The sequence below is a fragment of the Lipophrys pholis genome, assembly GCF_963383615.2.
Source record: "Lipophrys pholis genome assembly, chromosome: 1".
Lineage (NCBI taxonomy): Eukaryota > Metazoa > Chordata > Actinopteri > Blenniiformes > Blenniidae > Lipophrys > Lipophrys pholis.
In genome coordinates, this window is record NC_137635.1 from 2,522,130 (window position 1) to 2,543,508 (window position 21,379).

Sequence of the window (21,379 nt, forward strand, 5' to 3'; positions counted from 1 at the left end):
TAAGATTTCAGGCCAACAATGAATCATCTGTTTTGTGTAAATGTATGCTCCTGGATGTTCATAACCTGCTCTGCTCTCCGCGGTTGGCACGGGCACAAGACAAAGAGGCCGTGCGGATACACGAGAGGGTTCTTAGTGGCGCGTATCTAGAGCAAAAAGATGATGCCGAGATAAGGGGGTGGGGGCGGAGGGTAAAGGAAGCTGGGGAGGGAAGAGACAATCATTTGGCTCCATCACAGACACGGAAACTTCAATAAAACACAAGTACAGCGGAGATCTGTGTGCAAAATATCAACGGGAAGAAAATCCACCCACACACTGAACCCAAATCCTTCACACAGATGGATCCATTATTTTTCTCCCCCTAAAAAAAAAAAAAAAGAAATTAAATGATACAAAAAGCAGACGCAAGGTTAAAACTACCGTTGTTATTTATTTTAGCCTCAAAAAAAGGAAAGAAAGGGCACATACAGTAAATCTTTCGTCTATGAAAAAAACAAAGCGGTTAAAAACCATTAAACAAGAGCGCAGTTACAATGTTAAGGTGTCACTTGTTTCATTAGGCCACAGAAATGAGTAAGAATTGGACTTGTTTTTTTTTTTCTTCAATTATCTTTTGAGCTCTTTGTTTCCGTCTGAATTGGTTTCAGTGTGCAAATGTGTTCTTTTTATGCACCGACAGACAAGAACAAACAGAAATGAGAAGGCATTTGGACTTTTTCACTCCTTTTTTCTGGCTTATCTTTCTGGTTTTAAGGCAGGATTGATCATTAAAGCACAGTCTGAGTTACAAGTTACTCGCAAATTAAAGACATATTGGCGAACTTAAAAAATAAAAAAAAAAATAAAAAAAATTAACAAAACATTTAAAAGTGTTAGGACTTTAAAGAAATACTGTACAGTAAAAGTAGCTGTAGGCACAGTGAACCGTGACTGGCACACGCTCAGTGAAGACAATGCTCTCACTGTTACCCTGTCTGAATGACAACTAATGACACCATAATAAAAGTAGCTGTTGTTTTCTATTGTTACACCGTCAGAATGTTTACCGATGCCACCAACATCAGCTTTGCTTAACGTAAGGGGATACTTAACCCAGCGTCAATCGATACCATGTGTTTTCTTCAATCCTAGGTATTTGCAGACTCTGCCGTCTCCAACCATAAATTTGCAGGTCAGACGTATAATTTTGATTCCTGCTGACAGGCTGATGACATTATAGAAATTCTAACAATTTATTGGCTCTGGAATCGTGAAGTCTGTGCAAACAAAGTCAATAAAAAAGGGAAACTATTGACTTGAAGGCTCGATGCATGCTTGTGCTTGATGCTGTCAGGTTCGCGCTACATTAACTCCGACTAACCACACATTACTTCAACTCTGGCCCCGTTGCAGGTAATCTACTTCATATTTGAAAACTAGTGCTTTTATTTAACTGAAAAATCGAAAATATTTGAGGAATGAGTTTTACTAGGTTTTGGCAAAATGTTTGAAACACTCATACAGGCCAACATAAAGAGCTTTATGGTGAAATCCATCAGAAATTCCTGACGTGTTAGTACCTGTATCATGACACCGTGTCATTAAATGTAAAAACAAACAGGCACAACTGAGGGACACTTTGCTGCTGCGGCGGCTGTGATGTTAAAATTAGAAACTCTGACCAACAGCATCTTGCACAACACTCCTCTCCGAGCCATCCGCTCGGATAAATGTTCACGGACCCACTAACTTTTAAATAACAAGAGCTTATATATGTACACAGGGACTCTTCTCAAGATCCTCGAGTGGAATTCATTCACAACCAGTAAAACCAGCTATGCTAAGAAAAGAAAAGGTCAGGAAAACAAAAACACACACAAAAAAAAAACAACAACAACAATGTTACGACAGCAAACAGTTGTGACATACAAGGAAACTTGCTGGCTGACAACAAAACTAAGTTTTGCTCTTTCATTGCAGATTCAACTTAAGATTTAAAAGGCTGTCACAAGTGAGGCCAAGTAGACGTGTCCAAAAAAAAATAAAAAATCAACAGTCGGTCTCAATTCTGCTTTCTTTTTTGAAAAGAAAAGAAACAAATATTAACTTATAACGCAAGAGCAACATTTTTCTTTTACGTTAAAACATCTACAAACTGTTAACATTGTCAATCAGTTCGAAATTGTGAACAAAAAAAAAAACAAAAAACAAAGAAAAGCTTGATGACGTGACGATATACATAATACAAGGGGTAAATACTGAAGACATAAGCGTGTTATTGTGAATGTCTTTAAAGGACAGTACTGTTTCGGTGCATTCACAGTGATCCTTTCTCACACGAACTCCCCTCGGAAAGGAAGTGATTGAATGTTTTGCTTCTGCCAGCGGCACCGCAGTCGAGCCAACGGCGTGTCCCTCGGGTTTTCAAACTCGGAGAAGCCCAGCTGGTTGAGGATGTCATAAACTCCAGCTCTGGCAGCCACCTAGCACAGAAACACACGCGCGCACACACACACACGCACACACACACACGCACGCACACACACACACACACAATGTTAATGAACGGGCAACACACTAGTCAAGCAGCCATTCTTTTAATCTGTCCATCACAACCAGACCATGACTGTTTCCCAGTTAAAGCATGTAATCTGATGGCTTCTCTACAGCTGTTGCAGTGGAACAATAGGCATCAGCAGTTGGTTGAGGAACAACAGGAAGTGGCAGAATAAAAAAACGTTGATCTGTTCCTGAAGGGAGGTATCTAAAAAAAAAAAGTTTTTTTAAATAACACCACAATGTAAAAAAAAAAAAAAAAAAGAACTTTGGGCAGTGAAATAAAAAACATTCCTCCTCCTTATGGTGTCAAAGCCGCTGCTCTGTTGTGGCTTCAAGAGAAGCAGTCGGTACCTAGAATATATAACTGATGGGGTGACTTTTAAATTCAGAACAGAGAGATTTAAAACAGAAAGTGAATGAAGAGTTCACGCAGCACAGAGAGCCAAATAAAGGCTGTGACTGAGATGCATTGTGGGAAATAAAAGAAGGATCATTCTGAATAGATATCTGCCATATTCAAACTGTGCTGCCATGAAAACCTCTTCTGAATTCTGGGCATCAACTCAGTATCATAACCAACTTGATGAACGGTTTAGCATAAATGCAGCATACGTGCACATATAAATAATATTTGTCATAATACGCTGTGATTTACATTTGCTTTGCTGCCACTGAACAGAGCCCTACACTTTATTCATTTTGATTAAAGTACAGTAAAGTTGATTTGAATGCTCTGCACAGTCGTCGTAACTTGCACCGTAGATTTGTTTAGTTTATAAACCGGATTCCCATCAAGCCAGAACCGGGGCTTGAACCCAGTTCCCCAGTACTCGGGATCAAAACTAAGCGCGATGGTCCACCATGGGAGACTACTTGAATAATTAGTTACCAATTTATAACTTAATAACATTGCAAGTCGTCTTTCAACCTTCAGGTTGAAGTTGTACCTATTAGAATAAAGTAGTTTTTTTAAGGTAATTAAAGCGGTGTAAAATTCAGGATGGCAGTTTCGTTTGTATTTGACAGAATGGGGACAGCTTTCCTGCTGTGGATCTGCCTTTTTGTGTTAACTGGTTCACTTCCAGCCATGTCTGCGTCACTCTCTGTCAAGTCGGATTTTAACGTCATTTTCTTCTCCGATAGATACACATAATAATGTTTTGTGTTATTTGGTCTTCTCAATTTACACTTCAATTCCCAAAATGTTGGAACAGCACTGCCAGGATATGTCATTCTCATAGTTCCTTATACTTTGCAGCTATTCGGGTGAGTAACCAGGAACTAATACATACAGGAGAAAATCCTCTTTTGGACTGTGCTCTAATAAGCTAAACAATTTTTCACTCACTTGACCACAGAGCAGTTTTGTTTTTTGTTTTTTTTGCCTCAGTCCATGTTAAATGAACTTTGACTCAAGAAGATAGAATCATTGTTGGATTGTGTTCAATGCTGGCTTTTTTTTTTTGCATGATACAGCTTTAACTTGAATTTGTGGTCTGCCCAGTAAACTGTGCTCACACACAATCATTTCAGAAAGTAGTCCTGCAGCCATGTGGTGGTTTTCAGTACAGAAACATGCTTTTTGTCAATGCAGTGCTGCCCGATGACCCAAAGAGTTCTTCATAGTCTCAGAATAGTATATAGATGGTGTAATTTTTCCATATCTTAACAATTTAACTTTTACATTATTCCACAATTCTGAAATGTAGTTTCCACATAATGGTGAATCTCAGGCTGTTTCTACTCCAGGGAGAGTCTGGATTCCCTCTTCTTTATACCCAGTTATGCCATTGACCGGTGGCCAATTAACCTAATTGGTTGCAGAATGCCCCTCTAGCAATTTTTCTTTTTTTTTTTTTTTAAACACAAACTTTTCCAGATTTTTGTTTTCTCCTGTGCCAGTTTTTTGTAGATGTGCCTCGGCTATCAAGTTAGAGCTCATATTCTTGATGGAAAAACAAATGTTTTACTTATAAAAATCAGAAATTTTCTCTGTATTTGATCGTGAAATAAAAAAATCGGCCGAATAAGGGAGAATTCCAAACGAGAGCATGTACACTTCAAGTGCAGGAACACGACAACTCAGAAGACTCCTTAAACCCAGCACCAAACAAACAAGATCTTCAGTCGGAATTAGTGAATGAGAACAGCGAGGGAGACGAGACGTAGAGAGGGAGAGAGAGATTTCCCTCGAGTGTGTCGAGTGTTCGTGTTGAGACGCCGACTCTCGGGCTGCTGTGCATGTCAAACACAGGATGGATGGGAAACACTACAAACAGCCAAAAACATCTGGTCACGAGGTCAAACTCTACAAAGGAACTAGGCAGGCAGTGATTTCACTGCAAAGCCCTCCGAGGATTGAGTTTCCGTTTGGAGGTGGCACAGCTTGTTTGGTTTATTCTGCAGGAGAAGCTTCAGCGCAGTGTGCTGGTCTGACCCCACCAGCCAGAGGACTGAACAAGGGGCATTCAGGAGACAAAGAAAGGCCAATTCTAGACTGACTGACTCATTTATGTGCTTTTTTTTTTTTTTTTTTTTCTTCGCCCTATATTCCTTTAAAGCAGATTGGGAATCTGGCAGCCTGCGGGTCACATGCAGCTAATTTAAAAGAAATGAATTACAAAAAAAATTGTAGGATGATGGAAATGTGTATGTAACAACCAATAACATCATAAGAAAATAAATAGGAGTAATGTTTACTAATAATCTAATAAGTTATTACATTAAAGAGTAGCACTTTAAAAAAAAGCCTTTCAAAATATGACTGCAGTGAAAATGTTAATACTATGTGATTATTACTGCATTTCTTGGAAATAAAAGGTAATTGTGTTTCTGTTTGTCTGTCAAAAACATGTATGGTGGATGGGAGAGCCCTCATACTTATTGCACTCTCTTAATTATGGTTACCAGGTAGTTATATTATTGATCGTTATTACATTATGGGTTCCTACAAGGGAATCAATCAAAATGATTCCAAACTACGATATTACTAGTTAATTCAATCTTACATCATAAATCATTGCAGTAAAACGTTTAGTAGTGAGATGTACATTTTTTTAAGCCCTAAAGACAATTCAAAGTTGGAATGATTGTCTTGGTGGCACACAGGCACTGAGAGTTATCTCTTCTATACTACACAAGCTCAGCTTGGACCTGATCAAGGAGTCGGTCAGACATGACCCCAAAACATGTTCCGCAAATAACTCGGTGGTCTCAGAAGCTTTACCAGTCCAACCTCTGTCGCCCGTCCTCCAGAAGAAGTCTGCAAGGCTTTGGTGCGTCTGAGAAAAGCACCGTTCAAACAATAGTGAGCACTTTACGATAAGACTTTATTACATGCAAAATTCTTTTGGAAGGTATGAACTATGCAAAAGAATGTGCTTCACAAATGTCAGGTTTAATGCTGAGGGAGACATACTGACATACTGAACAGGGAATAATAATACGAAGATATCCCTTTCACCAACAATGATTATAGCTTAGAGGGCCAGCTTTGTGCAGAAATAAATACAAGCACCGCAGAGCGTGGTCTGGATTATGTACTTGCTGACCAAGCTAAATTAAATCTTACATTAAATATCCCATTACTTCTGGTTTGTAGAGATACTGACATGAACTTGAAGATCTCTGCTCATTTCCGAGTCGTCCCATTATTAGAAAATGCAAACTTCTATGTGCCTGTTTTAATGCAGCAAACAATGATACGTGCACTCACATGGTTTTTACTCACGGCGGTATTTGCGTTTGATATGTTCTTGGAAGTCTCACGGCCTGGTTCAAGGTTGTTTCATTTTTTTGATGGGAACAAATGACTTGCAGTGGAATCATTAGTCAGAGGATGGGACTCCCAGGAGGAACCCTGCATCCGTGCCGCTAACCAGGATAACCTGAGTCATGCTCTCCGGAGTCCGGCTGTATAAATAAAGGATGTGTGAAAAATCTGAAACAGTGAAAGGTTGTGTTACAGAGGCCCAACGGAGGAACCCGAGGGGCTGAGAAGCAGAGTGACAACATGTAATATCTGTGAAGTCACACTTTCTGCTTTTAGGAATCTGTTGTCTTCATTTTTTATTTTTTTTTTTAAATTCAAACACGGGTGGAAGTAACACTTCACAAATCATGTGATTTTGGTGTATCAGGTTTTCTGCAGTGGCTGCCAGCTACAGCAGTTACACCAAATGCCAAAAGCAATTCCTTCGCAATACTCTAGGCCGAACAACCAATCTCTCAAAAACTCTTTCACCTCGTTGCCACTGAAAGTATCCCAATCACATTGTTTGCATCACTTTTCCAACACACACACACACACACACACACACAAACACACACTTTAGATGACCAGAAGGGGCTCGTACTGCAGGGAGGGTCTCGTGAAGTTTGTCTAAATGTTTTGATGTAATCCGTGTCGGTCTCCCTTTAAACCCTGGTTCCCACAGCGAACTTTTTCCACACAAACCACCACAAACCACATGCACAGAAAGTTTTTTTTTTTTTCTTGTTGGAAACGAGACAACGGAGTGTGGGACTTTACCATCGACAACCATATCAGGTCTACCCAGGTCTGTCTGTTCCCACTGCTTATATAGTCAAAGACTCAAACCATGTAAAACATTGTACATTGCAATTAAAAACAAATACTTTCTCAACTATCCCAACTGTCAATATCAAGCAGTTCTTCAATATTACTGTGCTTTTGACAGCACTGAGAGGATCATGTCACAAATGTATGAAAAGCAGTGATTGGATGCTCTACTGGGGATTTCCAGCCCACTGTGATGATTAATATATGGATTTTTCTGCTTTCTGGTGGCTTTAACTTTCTAGACATCAGTCCAGGAGTTATGGTTATGAGAAGTATGCATGCCAAATCCTGTCAGCAGTGACAGCATAGGAGTGAAAGAGTTCAGGATGTTTGGTTTTAATATCCTGTCTTGTCTGAAATACATCAAACTGTAGATTTATAACAGTGACTCCAATGTTGCGTAATAATAGTAATATTTGCTGTACAGCATTTGATGTTTCTTGCAGATTTTTACTTAATTAAAAAAAACAAAAAACTACAGCAAGTCATTGCAATTCTTCACAGAAATAAATTAATTAGTTTTAGAGGTTTAAGTGAGCTGGAACGTTCAATCAAACACCCCGTAAAGTCCTTTACAGGGTGTTTGATTGCAAGGACTGCCCAGCTAAAGCACTGAATAATCCACTGTACCCTTTACTTTCATCTGCATGCTGTATAATTTGTTCTCCATTTTCTTCTGTAGCATTTCTGTTATTATTTTTCAACACTGGGACGAACGTGTCGGTTCCACATTCATTGTGTTCGCATGGATTTTTGCATTCCCAGCATATAGAAACTTTTTCCGGTGGATGTAACGCCGTCGTCCTCGCCACTATTTCTGGGTCTGCAACTGGACGCCAACAGGTTTCTGTCACATCCATCGTCCAGCATTTCATCGTGGAGTTTTTATAGATAATATTGTGACATTTTCTCTTTTTTTATTTAGATAAAAGTGAAATCTTGGGACTACTAGTAGTTAAGGTTTACTGGAAGCAGCTTTGCCCAAAAAAGAAAAGAAAAAAAAAGAAACATTTATAAACTATAACATTTGTACTAGGAAACACTGCGAGTACAGAATCGAGCCAATTTTGTGCTCGCAGTGTAAAACAGCCTTGAAGTCGTTGGCCTGACGCAGTGACAGGCTTTCTGGGTGACATCAAGCAGAGCTGTTGAAAAGACATCGTCCATGCTGCATTGAAGGGATCACAAACGCCAATACTCATTAGGTGGCTGGTGCGGGCCGGGTAGGGGGCGAGGGCGGGCAGGGAGGAGAGGAGGCGCTGGTCTTTCCCACAGTCGGCTATCTCAAAGGCTGCACATACCATGGCTGTGCAGGGGGACAGGGAGGCCTCTGTGCCACACATCAAAACAGCTGGAGTGACTGATAGGGTACCTCTCCTGCAGGCATTCGCGGTATGCACTGTACACAAGTCCTGCCATTGTGTAAAGGCCTACATTTTGGATTAGCAAACACATATTTTGATTTCAATAACTCGTCTGAGGTTTCAGCTCTGATCTCACTACACGGCCGAAAGGCAACATGACGCCAAGAACACTATTTGTGCAACGAGCACACAATGTGGCATTAAGCACCATTTACTTCAGACTCTTACTTTGCTCTGATTAATAAAGTATCTATCTATCTATCCATCCATCCAGAGCAGAGTATAGTAGAGCAAGTCGTCTTTCAATCACATGGTTGATGGTTCAATTCACCGTCTCATCCTGCCCATATAGCTAAGTGTGAGCAAGGTGTTGAACCCCAAACTGCTTCCAATGGAGGTTGAACACGTTGCATGGTGTGAATGGGTGAACGTTAGGAACATTGTAAAGCTTTGAGAGTGAAAAGAGCTCTCTAAGTGAGGCAGTTTCACTATTTAACAAAACAGCGGCAGGAATTTATCTGTTAAACGTCCACACTAGTTTCTTGGGGAGGGGAATCAGACCAGGGCTTTAAGGCGTCTCAGTCTGTTTGGTAAACATCAGCAATCAGATCAAATTGAAGTCAATTGAAGAGTGCAAAATGTGTCAGAGAGGAGAACTCCATTTCATGTTTCATATTCCTGAAAGCATCTTCACTTGAAGTTTGCTCCTGAAACATTTACACAGTGCTGATGGGAAAAACATAAAATAAAGGTGTTGCATTGTTGTACAGTGATAAAAAATTCCCTTTTGTTCCGTGACCTAACAAAGAGCCCACGCTACTTCCGTGTGCAAACAACTCCAGTTGAAGCAGTAGCTCGGAGGCCAAGTACAGCAGAGGCTCACTGTCAGCTGTCAAACACTGCAGCCCAGCAGGACCTGGAACACTGTGCTCCGGCTTCCAGCGAGCGTAGAGATCAAACACACACACACACACACACACACACGCAGCCGATATAGGAAGCAGGACAAGCTGTACAGCTGAGAGCTGACCCGTTGTGTAACCGAGGCTTCAAAAGCATGACCACTGATGGTGCTGACCCCCGACCGATGCCCTTGGCATCGCGGTTTGTCATTGACGATGCAGCCACGGTCACTGGTGATTGGCTAATGATCGTGCCCTGCGGTCGGTCGTATCAGATCTGTTGGGTCGTTGCCAGATTGTCCTGCAACTGGGGCAGTAAACACATCACAAGACTGATAGTTATGATGTGGTGGAGGAACATGTCCCAGGTACGTTTCCCACCTTTACATAATTTAAATTCATTTGAATATTGCCTGGTGGTTTTTCCTCAAATAACATTTATCTCAAACAAAGGAAAGCAAAGTCCAATTACAAAGTTGTTTGTATGTTTTGGTCTAAAATGTCCAACAAAATAAAATTGCACTTGAGCAGTAGAACAAAACAACAAAAGTTACTTGGTGTCCTGTGAGAGGAAACTATTCAACCCACACCAGCTTTCCTTTTACCTTCATGTGTTTGTGTAACTCGCAATTTCTGAATAAAGGGAGCCTTGAGCAGCATAAGCAGAACCTTTAATGAAAGCAAGCTCACTTTAAGTCACAGAAACACAACAAAGGTGAGCATTTGATTTATTGTAGTGTCACTGGAGAGATGTTCCTAAATATATTTTTGAATTAATGATTAATTGAATGAGAGACTCATCCCTGTGGTCACAAAGGTGTTTAACTGTACTTTAAAAGAATTATAATATAACATCATACTCATAACGCCCTGGGTGATCCTAAACTTAATAAGTAAAGACTGTGAAAATGTATCTATGAAACATGCATATTGTAGACAAGAATACTGATGTAGTGATGTCTTTGTGAATTATTTTGTGGCAGCTACTTTATGAAGAAAATTATATTTCAATGACCTGTGTGGTGGGTTTTCAAAAAAAAATATAATAAAACCATTTAAAAAGCAAAGTGTATCATAACGTTTGACTGGGGTCACACAAGGAGAAAGTAAAATCTGAGTTCTACACAAGACAAAAATATAGTCTTTATCAGTTTAGTTCTAACTGTGGTTAAATGAAATGGCTAAAATAATATATGAAGACAAGAAAAAGTATCTGAAACTGCATTAATTTGCCAAAAGAACACATACAAACACCCTGATTTACTAAGATTATTTATAAACCACGCCAGATTTCATGCTCACGCAAAGAGATTGTGCCTTGGTTTTTTATTATTATCTACATTAGAATTTAACTGAGGGTTTTGCATGAGATAAATCTGCTGGAAACTCAATAGTTTATGTGTTTGTTTGCTTTTGCCATGAAGTCATTGGACGGAGTGCTGAATCCAGACGAGTTCAAGATTAAAAATACGATACCATCCGAGTTGGATGTGTTGGTGAAGGAAAATAGCAAACAACATTGAAAAGCTACAGCAAATAAAGTGAGAGAGCCATCAACCTTAAGAAAACTTGATGTAATCACTGGAACAGCGGTTATTGTGTACGTCACAGTGAAAACTGCTGCTTTCAAAAGACGTCTCAGGTTTGCTAACGAGCGTCTTTAAAACTCCACAACAAAACTTCGAAAATATTTTGTGGACGGACGAAAATTGAAATTTGAAAAGAACGTGTTTATTTAATAGATATGATGTCAAACCAGCACAAAACATAAAAACGTCACAATTTCTGCCCAATTATTGCGGAAAACCTCATACACACTTTATATACTGTATTGAAAATAGACAATCTGATATGCACAGTACCTAATGAACTTGAAAAGATCATGTCTTTGTGAGCACGAGTAGCCTGAATCAACCTATGAAATCCTCCATGGAAAAACTTCTGCCGTGTCTTGTTGCGGAGATGTGTGGCCTTAAGTGGAAATCCACAAAGAGGGATAAATGTTAGGCTCATTTGGGTGTTTTCATTTCGGATGGCTGCAGTCAGAGCTGCTTCCTCCCGTTGTCTCAACAGTTGATATTGCACCTTTTTCCAAAAGAAAGTACTTTATTCACCCCCTGCGCCCCCAATAAAGCAAATCACCTTCAAAATGAGAAAGTTTCCTTCAGCAATTCATTAAATACAAATTAAAAAAAAGTAACTGAAAATGATGGACCTGCAGGAGAATTTCAGTCTGAGCCTGAAGCGCTTCACACTGATCACCTTCATTCACTGTTTACCGTGGCGGTTCTGTTACACTCCCAAGCAGGATGCAGCTGTTTTTTTTCGCGAAACTGCTACAAAAATCCACTGTACACAAGCTGCTCGGAGCCAAACACCTGACGGACACAGTTAATTTGTGAACATCGTGGAGCCTTTGGCGGCTGAAAAGGCAGGTATTTCCCAAAGGGGCCTCGCTGAGACTTAAAAACGGTGAAGAAAAAAAACGAGCGTTTACTGAACCAACTGGATGACGGCTCTGCTACAAAAGTGATGGACGAGTAAATGAGTAGATTTTTCCGGTGTGTGCACATTACTTAAGTACTTCTAATTTGATAACTTTAGAATATGATTCCCAAACATTCTTAAAAATGTTGACATTGAAAATGTGGAGCTCCAATAAAAGGATCAAAAGATTATTGATGCTGAAGGCGGAAAATGTTGTAAGACGAATAACGTTGCATCACAACTAAGCCAAGACTTCCTCTTTTTGTTTCAACAATCTAAGTTATTAAACATGTTTCTAGTAATGCATTATCTTCTTTGAGAGCAGATGACGAAGCGATTGCAGCCACACTGGCAAAAATCTTATTACAACAAAAACAAAATCCAGTTTTACAAGCAAAGACGTGTGACATGCATGACGGTTTTTTTGTTTTTCAGCTTCGCACTATATCCCTGTGTGTGTGTGTGTGTGTGTGTGTGTGTGTGTGTGTGTGTGTGTGTGTGTGTGTGTGTGTGTGTGTGTGTGTGTGTGTGTGTGTGTGTGTGTGTGTGTGTGTGTGTGTGTGCCGGTATTTTCTCAGGGCATAACTGGGCCATTAGAGTCACCCTGATGCACCCCATATATTTGCTATTCATAACAGGAAGAAAATGCCCCCCGATCGGCCGCGCATATTTCTGTGACAATTGTTTTCACAGCGATTGTTCTACTCCATTTTGGGATTCTGTGTTTATATTTTTTTCCTTCCTTGGTTTATTCCACTTCAATAAGGAAGAGATTTCTCCTTTATTCAGCAATTTCCAAACATTTCCAGCCCCTTAGGGCGCGTTTCGTTAGACCGTGTATATTTTGGTGAAGCTGCCGGCCGAAGTCCATACAAGGGTTGTGGTATTGCTGATAAGAGACGTTTTCCCTACATAGAACAAGCACCAGAATATCTTTATCTACCCTTAAGAAAACACATTTGTCAAGGATGTCACAAACACATTTACTGCTTGAAGTCTGCTACTTTAATCAAAACGTGTTGCTGGTTGTTGTTAAAAACTAAATGTGAATTTTTTTTAAAAATCGAAATGAAGGCATAAAATGCAAATCCCCTTTGCAGCTAAGTATTTGAGTGAGTTTAATTTCCCCCCATGGACTGCTGCAGTAAAAGATATCAGAGCATAATTTATTTTTCAAACTTCCAACTCGCTTGTTAAAATGAAATAAAAGTAACAACATGCTAGAACATGCACTTTAATTGCAGTGTGTGTCTGTGTGTGTGATTTCACACTGACTAATCATCACTACAGGGACAGTTAGACGGCATGTGGGTTGTAGTCGTATCTATAGCCCAACTTGGTAGAAGTCTCCAAGAAAATTCTAATTAATGTAAGTCAATGCAACGTCTCTTGAAGTCGCGGTAAACTTTTATCCAATCTCTGTATGTGAGAAGGTTTTGTCCTTCTGTATCGATGGGGACCCGGGCCTGCTTGTGTACTACCTCATGTGGATTCATGACCAAGAACAAAGGAGTTCGCAATGACAGAAATTAATACATTTTCAGGTAAAACATGTTTTAGGGTCAGACTGTGGTTATATAGAGTCGTAGCTTCAGCAGACTTTAGAGTAAATCTGCAGGAAATGAAAGTACGTCAATGTATAGTCCGCATAAGGCATAGAAATATAAAGTCTGTGTGTGTGTGTGTGTGTGTGTGTGTGTGTGTGTGTGTGTGTGTGTGTGTGTGTGTGTGCGCGTGTGCGTGTGTGCGCGTTGGGTACTACTTACGGACTACTCATTTGTTTGGAATGCACATAAATTCTCGACTTTACTGTAGGGGCACAGCTGGCCAAACGATTAATGCACCAACAAAAACACAGAGACCCAGACAATATGAAGTTCAGTGTGTGAGGAACCAGGCCTCAACAGAACCAGAACCACCTTGTAAATTCCTGGAAGCAAAACCAAGTGAAACTGCTAACGAGTTCACAATATGCACCGGCGTGGCGCGGGGAGAACAGCTTCCTGTTTGCATTTTGCCCACAAAATCCTTAGAAGTAAATTAAGGTGAAATAAACCAGTGTGTAAATCATATTGCGATTAGAGCTGCAAATCACAAAGTGTGTATGAGCTTTGAAGACCACCAGCAGGTTGATTCAACCAGTTCCAGAGTATGAAAGCACTGCCTGACTAATTCAATACAGAATAGAATTGTCCAAAAGGAGATTTTAAAGAGATTTTTTCAAGACATTGAAAAGTGCCTTTTGATGACAGTGGAAAAAAAGAACAACAGGAAGTAAAGGCGCATCCAATCATCAAGAAGATTCAACCCTGGACGGCGGCGCCCCACCCACTCTGCTATCGAGTTGCCCTTTCCTTATTGGATTGTGGCGATTCCTACTGAGAGTCAAAGGGAATCAATGAGGACTGCAGCTGGGGCTCATTTGGTCGAGTGGCTTGTCTTTCAATCCCAGTGCTGGTGGTGTGCTGGTGGTTTGACGGTGGTTTGACCCTGGTTTGACCCCCGTGTCACCCCGACGCCGTCCACGTACCCGTAGGTGAGACATTGAACCTGAAATTGCTCCCAATAGAGGATGAATGTGAAGCGCCGCGAGATCGCTGAAGTGGTGGAAACGCATACGTTCTAATTTAATAGAGCCGTTCTCGATTCTCAGGAACCATTAGCCATCAGCGATTCCACCTCTCTTATGAACAATGACATTATAAGAGTAATTACACTGCATTCACATGGAGTCCCGATGACGTGAACTCTATGTACCTGTTCCATCCAGAGAGCGAAGGAGCGCTGCCAGGAGTCTTTCTTCTCCAGATGCAGGTACGTGTTGAAGAGGATGAGGTAAATGTAGCGCTCCAGGTACTGAAGACTCCTCAGCAGCAACTGCTGGCACTCCTTTTCCGTCTTGCCACTTTTGATCTGTGAAAAGACATAAGCATCAGGCCTATTGGTGCATCGAGTTGGCATTTAACATTTATTCTATGAAGCAGCATTGTCAGCAGGATTCCACTGTGTGGAGTAAAAAAAGTTCAGCGGGCATATGGGATGCCTCTTCCTGCTCGCACACTGTGTTTGCCTTGAAAGCGAAAAAAAAGTAAATTACATGGATTTGTGCTAATTAAAGCTGCAGGCTGTCGCTAAAGGACCAACTTGTGATTTCATCTAAAACTCACTACATTAGTCGAATGTTTTAAAACTGTCACCCCGCGTTTATGGGCGATGAGTCGTGACCAACCAAGTTCTACACAGATTGTGGATCCTGCAGACGAACAAACAACCGATGTGCAGCTTATGTAACCTTAGTATCGCTGTACTCTTATATACCCTTCCCGACAGTGGCTGCCTGATCCACAAAGAGCCAACATGATATTGTTTATCTTACTTTTCCCTCTGGCTGTCAGCTCTTCAAACACAAGCTCCACATCCCGTGTCGTGTGCACTTCGGAGTTCAGCGTCATTTTTGTCAACTCATCTTACAACTCAAAGAAAAAAACCTGGCAGTGGAGAAATTCAGTAGGTCTTGGCAAACGGTTCTCATTGTCAATTTAAGACCAACATTCTAGAGAAAATACTTTGCAAAACTTGTTTTATGTCATTCATGTCCTAGTTAAAAGTAACACTTAAACTTCTTAAAAAAAACGTGCTCTACACAGAATACATATATACATTATACAGGTTGACACAAGGTATTATACTCCATATAGTATCCATATACTTATAAAAATCCAGCTTAGAGAAGGAAAGTAGAAACAATTTGGATTGCATGTACCCTACCCACGTCGTACCTTTCAGCACCGCCACACACAAACCCAGCCTTAAATAACCAGTGAGCACCTTATGATTTGAAGAATATGTGTGATTACAGTGATCTGACCAGCAAGACATCAATATTTATGTCTAGACAATTTCAAGCGGAGTGTGCGATGCACGCAAAAAATGGTTGATAAACACGCTCTAAACAGTCTATCTACCTCCGTGACATTCATTCATCAACACTGCACTTTAATCGACTGTCTACAGAAAAGCTTTGACATTTAGAGTCATTACACAAAAACCCATCCCGCGAAACGCAAACATCACGAAACAGCCACGACATTTATTTACTTACTGAACTTCACCTGATCGTTAAAGTCCACCGTCTTCAATTGATGTTATGAGATTACGGCGTTATAAAACCCCGGGAGTCAGCAGCTATGAATAGTCCGATCATCACTAGTTTGAAAAGCTTCGACGTTGCTCCTGACTGAGGCTCAAGAAACAAGATGACAATGTTTTCATAGGACTTATTCATCTTCTCCAGGAGGGAGGGAGGTGCAGTGGTTGGCACTCTCGCCACACAGCGAGAATGTCCCCGATTCGAGTCTGGTGCTTGAACTGATGGCGTTTGAAATGCAGAGGGAAAAAAAAGATAACAAGACCCAACATGCAAACTCCACACAGACGACAACAGGGTGAAAGATAAACTGAGCACAAAGGCCCGGGTCCACAGCGAATGGGTCGCTCTTCAGTTCCATGTTGTTAGCGGCACCAAGCTGAATCCAGACAGAGAATCCAGACAGATGTTAGTCAGTTTGTTGAATCACTGTTGAGATGTTTGCATTTTCTGGTCATTCATTTCTGATTGTCTACGGGCTGGAGCACGTGCAGACACCAAGTGACAAGGTCTGCCATTCAGCCGTGTGTGTGTGTGTGTGTGTGTGTGTGTGTGTGTGTGTGTGTGTGTGTGTGTGTGTGTGTGTGTGTGTGTGTGTGTGTGTGTGTGTGCCAGAGTGACTTGTTAACGTGTTAGTTGAGGTTAAGACAAAAAGCGCCAGCGTGGTCGAGGTGTCGTATAACTCGGTGAACTGTCAGCAGTTCCTCAGAAACTTTCTCGCAGCCGACAGTTCTGCACCATAATGGGGGATTCTGGCGCTTTGAGGGTCCTTGTTTGCGATGAATGAAACGTTTAAAATGTTTTTTGCTCCCAGTTTGCCGCAATAGGCCGCTTCGGAGCTTGACAGAGGCGAATGAACGTTTACCAAGTAGGTGGGCTAGAAGTCAGGGTAATTTGAAATGTGCACAGCGCACCATAACACAATCATTCCAGAGCTGAATGACGCAGCAGAGCGAGGGGGGGTGGGGGGGGTGAATGGGGTTTCCTGTCCATTCCCAAACAGCTGCGGTCGGATCCCAGTTTTTCAAGTATCTGCAGCGGAGTGGAGGAGAAACTACACCTACGCAAACAATGGAAGTGCTGTCTGTTGTCTATCATGTCCCAAAGGAGCAGCAGAGAGAAAAAAAACACGCCATCACACATACTTGACTTTTTTTTAGATGCGCCACAGTTGACCCTGACCAGTCAAAGGGTATGTGGCCAGTGGTGAACCTGATCACCCTCGGCACCCTGCACCCCAAGGGGGCTGTCAGCATTTGGTTTCTTAGCCTCAAGCTCCACACACGCCTGAAGCTGGCAGCTCGCTACACACAACCTGACATTCCCACACACACACACACACACACACACACACATACACACACACAAAAAAGATTGGTTTGCAAAGATTACATAATCCACACCTCCACAATCTGCTGAACCCCGGTTCTGTGTCTGTCCACATCGGCCGAGCCAGATGTGCGGTTGAGCGGCCTCTTTTGCTCTTTCAGAAATTCCTTCCTTCCTTTTGTGGTGAAGAAAGAAGGAGAACTTTTCCCCTCCCAAGTAGAAGAGATAACCTTGACTCGTTTGGATTTGTGAACACTTCTTTTCTTTAGTCTTGTACCGTTCTTGGCCTTTTGTTTGAACAAACAAAAAGCAATTTCCTGCTTGAAGAAGAAAACCAAAGGGTTTGAATTCATCCACTTCTTTTTCCAAAGGAACAGTTTTCTCTCACCTGGACTTTAAAATTAAAAAAGGGAGTTGAACGGCCAGTGCCTGTTTGTTATCAGCCGCTGAGGTGCGAAAATAAACGTCTTCAGCTCATGTCAGCTCAGAGAAAAGAAACCTGGGTTGGACAAACACATACCATTGTCCAGAGAGTCCAGGAATGCAGACCTCTGAGCGAGAACAATTTTAGAGAGAGAAGAAGAAAAGCTTAAGCCGCGCAGACAACCATGAGGGCCGAGATTATTTCTTTGAATCTTTATAGGAAAACATGTTTCTGCATCTCCTTCATGCAATCTTTATTGAATACAATTTTATTTATTTTTTTAAACTGAGGTACCGTCATCACCTGGAATCGAACTACCAACCGTGGGATTTTAGAATAGACCTAAATGTGCCACAGTCACTGTAAATAACTTTTAAATAAAAGCACAGTTAATGTCAGACTGTGAATTAAAAATTAAAAATACCTAACCCCGCATGCACCGAGCAAGTTTCAGGATGCACTGAATAATTTACCAGTGTACCAAGGCAAACTCACAATGAGAGGGACAATAATACACATATTTACACTAAGTAACTGAGACTGCGAGTGTTTGGATTGACGCGTATAAATCACAAGCACTCAGATATAATACAACAAATGTTAGAGCAGCATTGCATCTAATCTGGCTTCAGAAATATACTCAAGCTTTAAACATACTCTCTCATGTACAATCTATGCAAAACGTTTACTTAAGTGACTATAAGTGAGTAAATGTACCACATTACCACACATTTCCGCTGATGGATGACTTATTATGTATATTTGATGTGAAATTTGTGACTGACTTTGCTTTTATGTTTGAGGTTTCCATGTTCAAAGTAGGAAAAAAAATTAACACAAACTCCTAAACACAAACTACTCAGAAAACACATAATGTACGTGACAGCATGGGGTTGCACATTAAACTCATTCAAACAAAGCCACAAATTCTCCGTTACCACATCCAAGAGAGCAGAAAACCAGTATCCATATGGCCTAAGACGCAAAAAATGTTAGTATACCTCTGAGTTGTTTTGCCGAGTACGTGAGTTTTCAACAACAGCAGTAATGAGACAACCTGCAGTCAACACTGGGAGTTAAATGTCCTATAAAATGGCACTTGAAAGGCAAGTTTGTTCATTTTTTTTCTTAACTTCACAGAAAGGGATGTATACGTTCATTAATTTAGTGGTACATGAAAACAAAATCTGCATTTTACAGAGCATATTTGTCTGAGGATCACATCCCGGTGGAACTAATCAAGGCTTCGACACACGTAGGCAACATCAGATTTAAGCTCTATACTTTCTCTCTTGTTAAAGTCATGCTTGTTAAAAGCAAAACAAAAGCGCTGCGGGCACTTCCTGTTAATGTGGTATTTTCAATAAACTCGACAAATTCTATTCAGACCGTCCAAACCAAACAGGTACCTCAGAGAAACATAGCGATTCAATAAAACTTTGAGCATCTGTTTTGTTTTGGGTTTTTTTTTCCAATGCAAACACGTCAAACCAAGCGCAGACTAAACTTCATAATAATCCCCGGATGAGCGTCAAGAGCCCGCAGGCTGCAGGTGTAGTAGTATTAAAGAAAAACACCCCGACTCTGTCTTGTGTAAACAGCGATACTGCGTCTCCAAACTGCAATAAAAGGGTTCCACATGTTCAACGATCCCAGATACTTGATGAAAGGTTTACAGATTAATGTCAATATCTGGTCTTGCTGTCATAACTGCAAATACCAGGAGCTACAGGCAACAACCGTAAAATTCTCTCTCTCGCTCTCTCTCTCTCTCTCTCTCTCTCTCTGCACAGCAGGGTGCTTCAGGTCATCAGTCATTTCTCTCCATCTCTTAAAGTGTACCGTTCAGGTAGAAAGACATTCGACACATCACTCCCGTCATATATTGCTCATATTCAAAAGTTAGCGGCTGAAGAGCGAGTACTTCTAAAAGGATATGCACTTGCACACGAGATGTATGCCACAGTCCGACATTACAAGAGCTTCAGCAGCACAAGTCAAACCAAACTGGTGACTTTTATATTCTTATAAACTTGTTTTAAATCATATAAATGATATTTTTTATTGTTTACATCAATATCTCCATCCAGCTGAAGGATGTCAAATGAACAAGAAGTAGAAGAGGCAGGGCCTGAAAGAAAACTCTCTGATTGGCCATTTAGTGAAGTGAACGAGCATAAAAAGAAAAGACAACGGTTTAAAAACAACTTAGCCACTGTGGTGCTTCTGCTAAAGTGGTTTTGTCTTTGTTTTTTCGTTTTTTTAATGATTCCAGATTAGCCTCCAATGCAAACAGCTGGATGTGGATAATCTTACTGATAACATGGAAAATACTGAAGAAAAATGAAAACACAAGAATAATTGTGATTCTTGATAAACAAGAAACACTATTTCTTGTTTTTTTTAAACAAGAAATTGTGGATAATTCTATTGTTGAAAAATATATATATATAATTGAGAGATGTGCCAAATAACAAACAGATGTGAAATTTCTACATTTCTGCCACTTTTAGTAGTTTTTGATATTACTGTGTGTTAAGTGGACATATGACATATGATAAAGAAAAGAATGTTGTCGTATTGCAGAAGTCTTGGGGCCCACGTGACGATTAGTGTATCGGTGCAGTCCTGATCATTTCTGAGTTTTTAGCAGCTATGAGATGTGGTATGGAAGCATTCCAAACCATGTCAGTACATGACACAAATATAGAGGTTAAATCTATCTGAATAATACTCTGAGAACAATATAAGCGGCTAACTGATGTTCGTTTTTGTGTATAAAAGCGGGAGAAGTTGAGTAAAATTGTGAGTAACAAGTGCCAACCTTTCTCTGGGGTCCTGCGGACGAGGACTGAACTGAGCAGTGCACACATCTCATGGAGGAGTCTGTCTGTTTAACATATGGAGCCAATTACGAGCTGATGGGGTTGCAGAGGTAAAAAGGCCAATCCATATTGGCCCTGCCCACAGATTTGCACAAACAGCCATTCATCAGATCCTACGAGAGCGCCTCCCACCTAAATCCTAAACCAAACTCCAACGTGTCTGGAGTGGACAGGCAGCCTACACATGGCTCCGTCGCTCAATGGCCAGCCATCTCAAAGTCAAGTATACATGCTGGCTTTTAGTTCGATTCAGTAAATGGACACAAACCAAAGCCTGACAGCAATTTAGTTGAACTGCTCCCTATTCAGGCTGACCTTTGGCTTCAAAAGCGTACGGCACTGAAGTGAAGGCCGGGTGCCGCACATTGAGACTTAGTATAATGAATAGGACGAACGTTTGTCTTTGAAAATACGCCACATCTTTACTCGATAGCAACGGAAGAGCCAGGAACAGAACATGTGAGAAGAAAAAGTCCATAATGTGCAAGAAGGGTTTAATTGTCCCAAAGATTGCGAGTCGCCTTTTGTCCATGCTGGAGACTTTAATCAGCAAGTGTGGGTCTGACCTTCACAGTGTGTGAAAGGAGGAAGTGCAAAAGCTTTGACCTCTCAGCGGGAAAATAGAAACTGAGAACATACCGTCCAGAAAGTCCGACATTTACGAACGTTCATTACGGTATTGAAAGGGCAGAGGATGAGAAAGAGACGGTGCTAAGAT

At 40.9% G+C, this 21,379-nt stretch overlaps 1 protein-coding gene across 5 annotated transcripts in view; it reads right to left on the reverse strand.

Moving 5' to 3' along the window:
* Positions 1-408: 408 nt before the first annotated feature.
* Positions 409-21,379, reverse strand: part of pald1a (phosphatase domain containing paladin 1a) — a 52,446-nt gene continuing 31,475 nt past the window's right edge. For all 5 annotated transcript variants that reach the window (XM_080463569.1, XM_080463568.1, XM_080463565.1 and 2 more), the window contains 2 exons: positions 14,634-14,789; positions 409-2,465 (listed from right to left, as the gene is read on the reverse strand). In XM_080463569.1, coding sequence (XP_080319695.1) covers positions 2,316-2,465; positions 14,634-14,789 — 306 coding nt within the window. In that variant the 3' untranslated portion in view covers positions 409-2,315. The remainder of the gene's footprint in view (positions 2,466-14,633; positions 14,790-21,379) is intronic.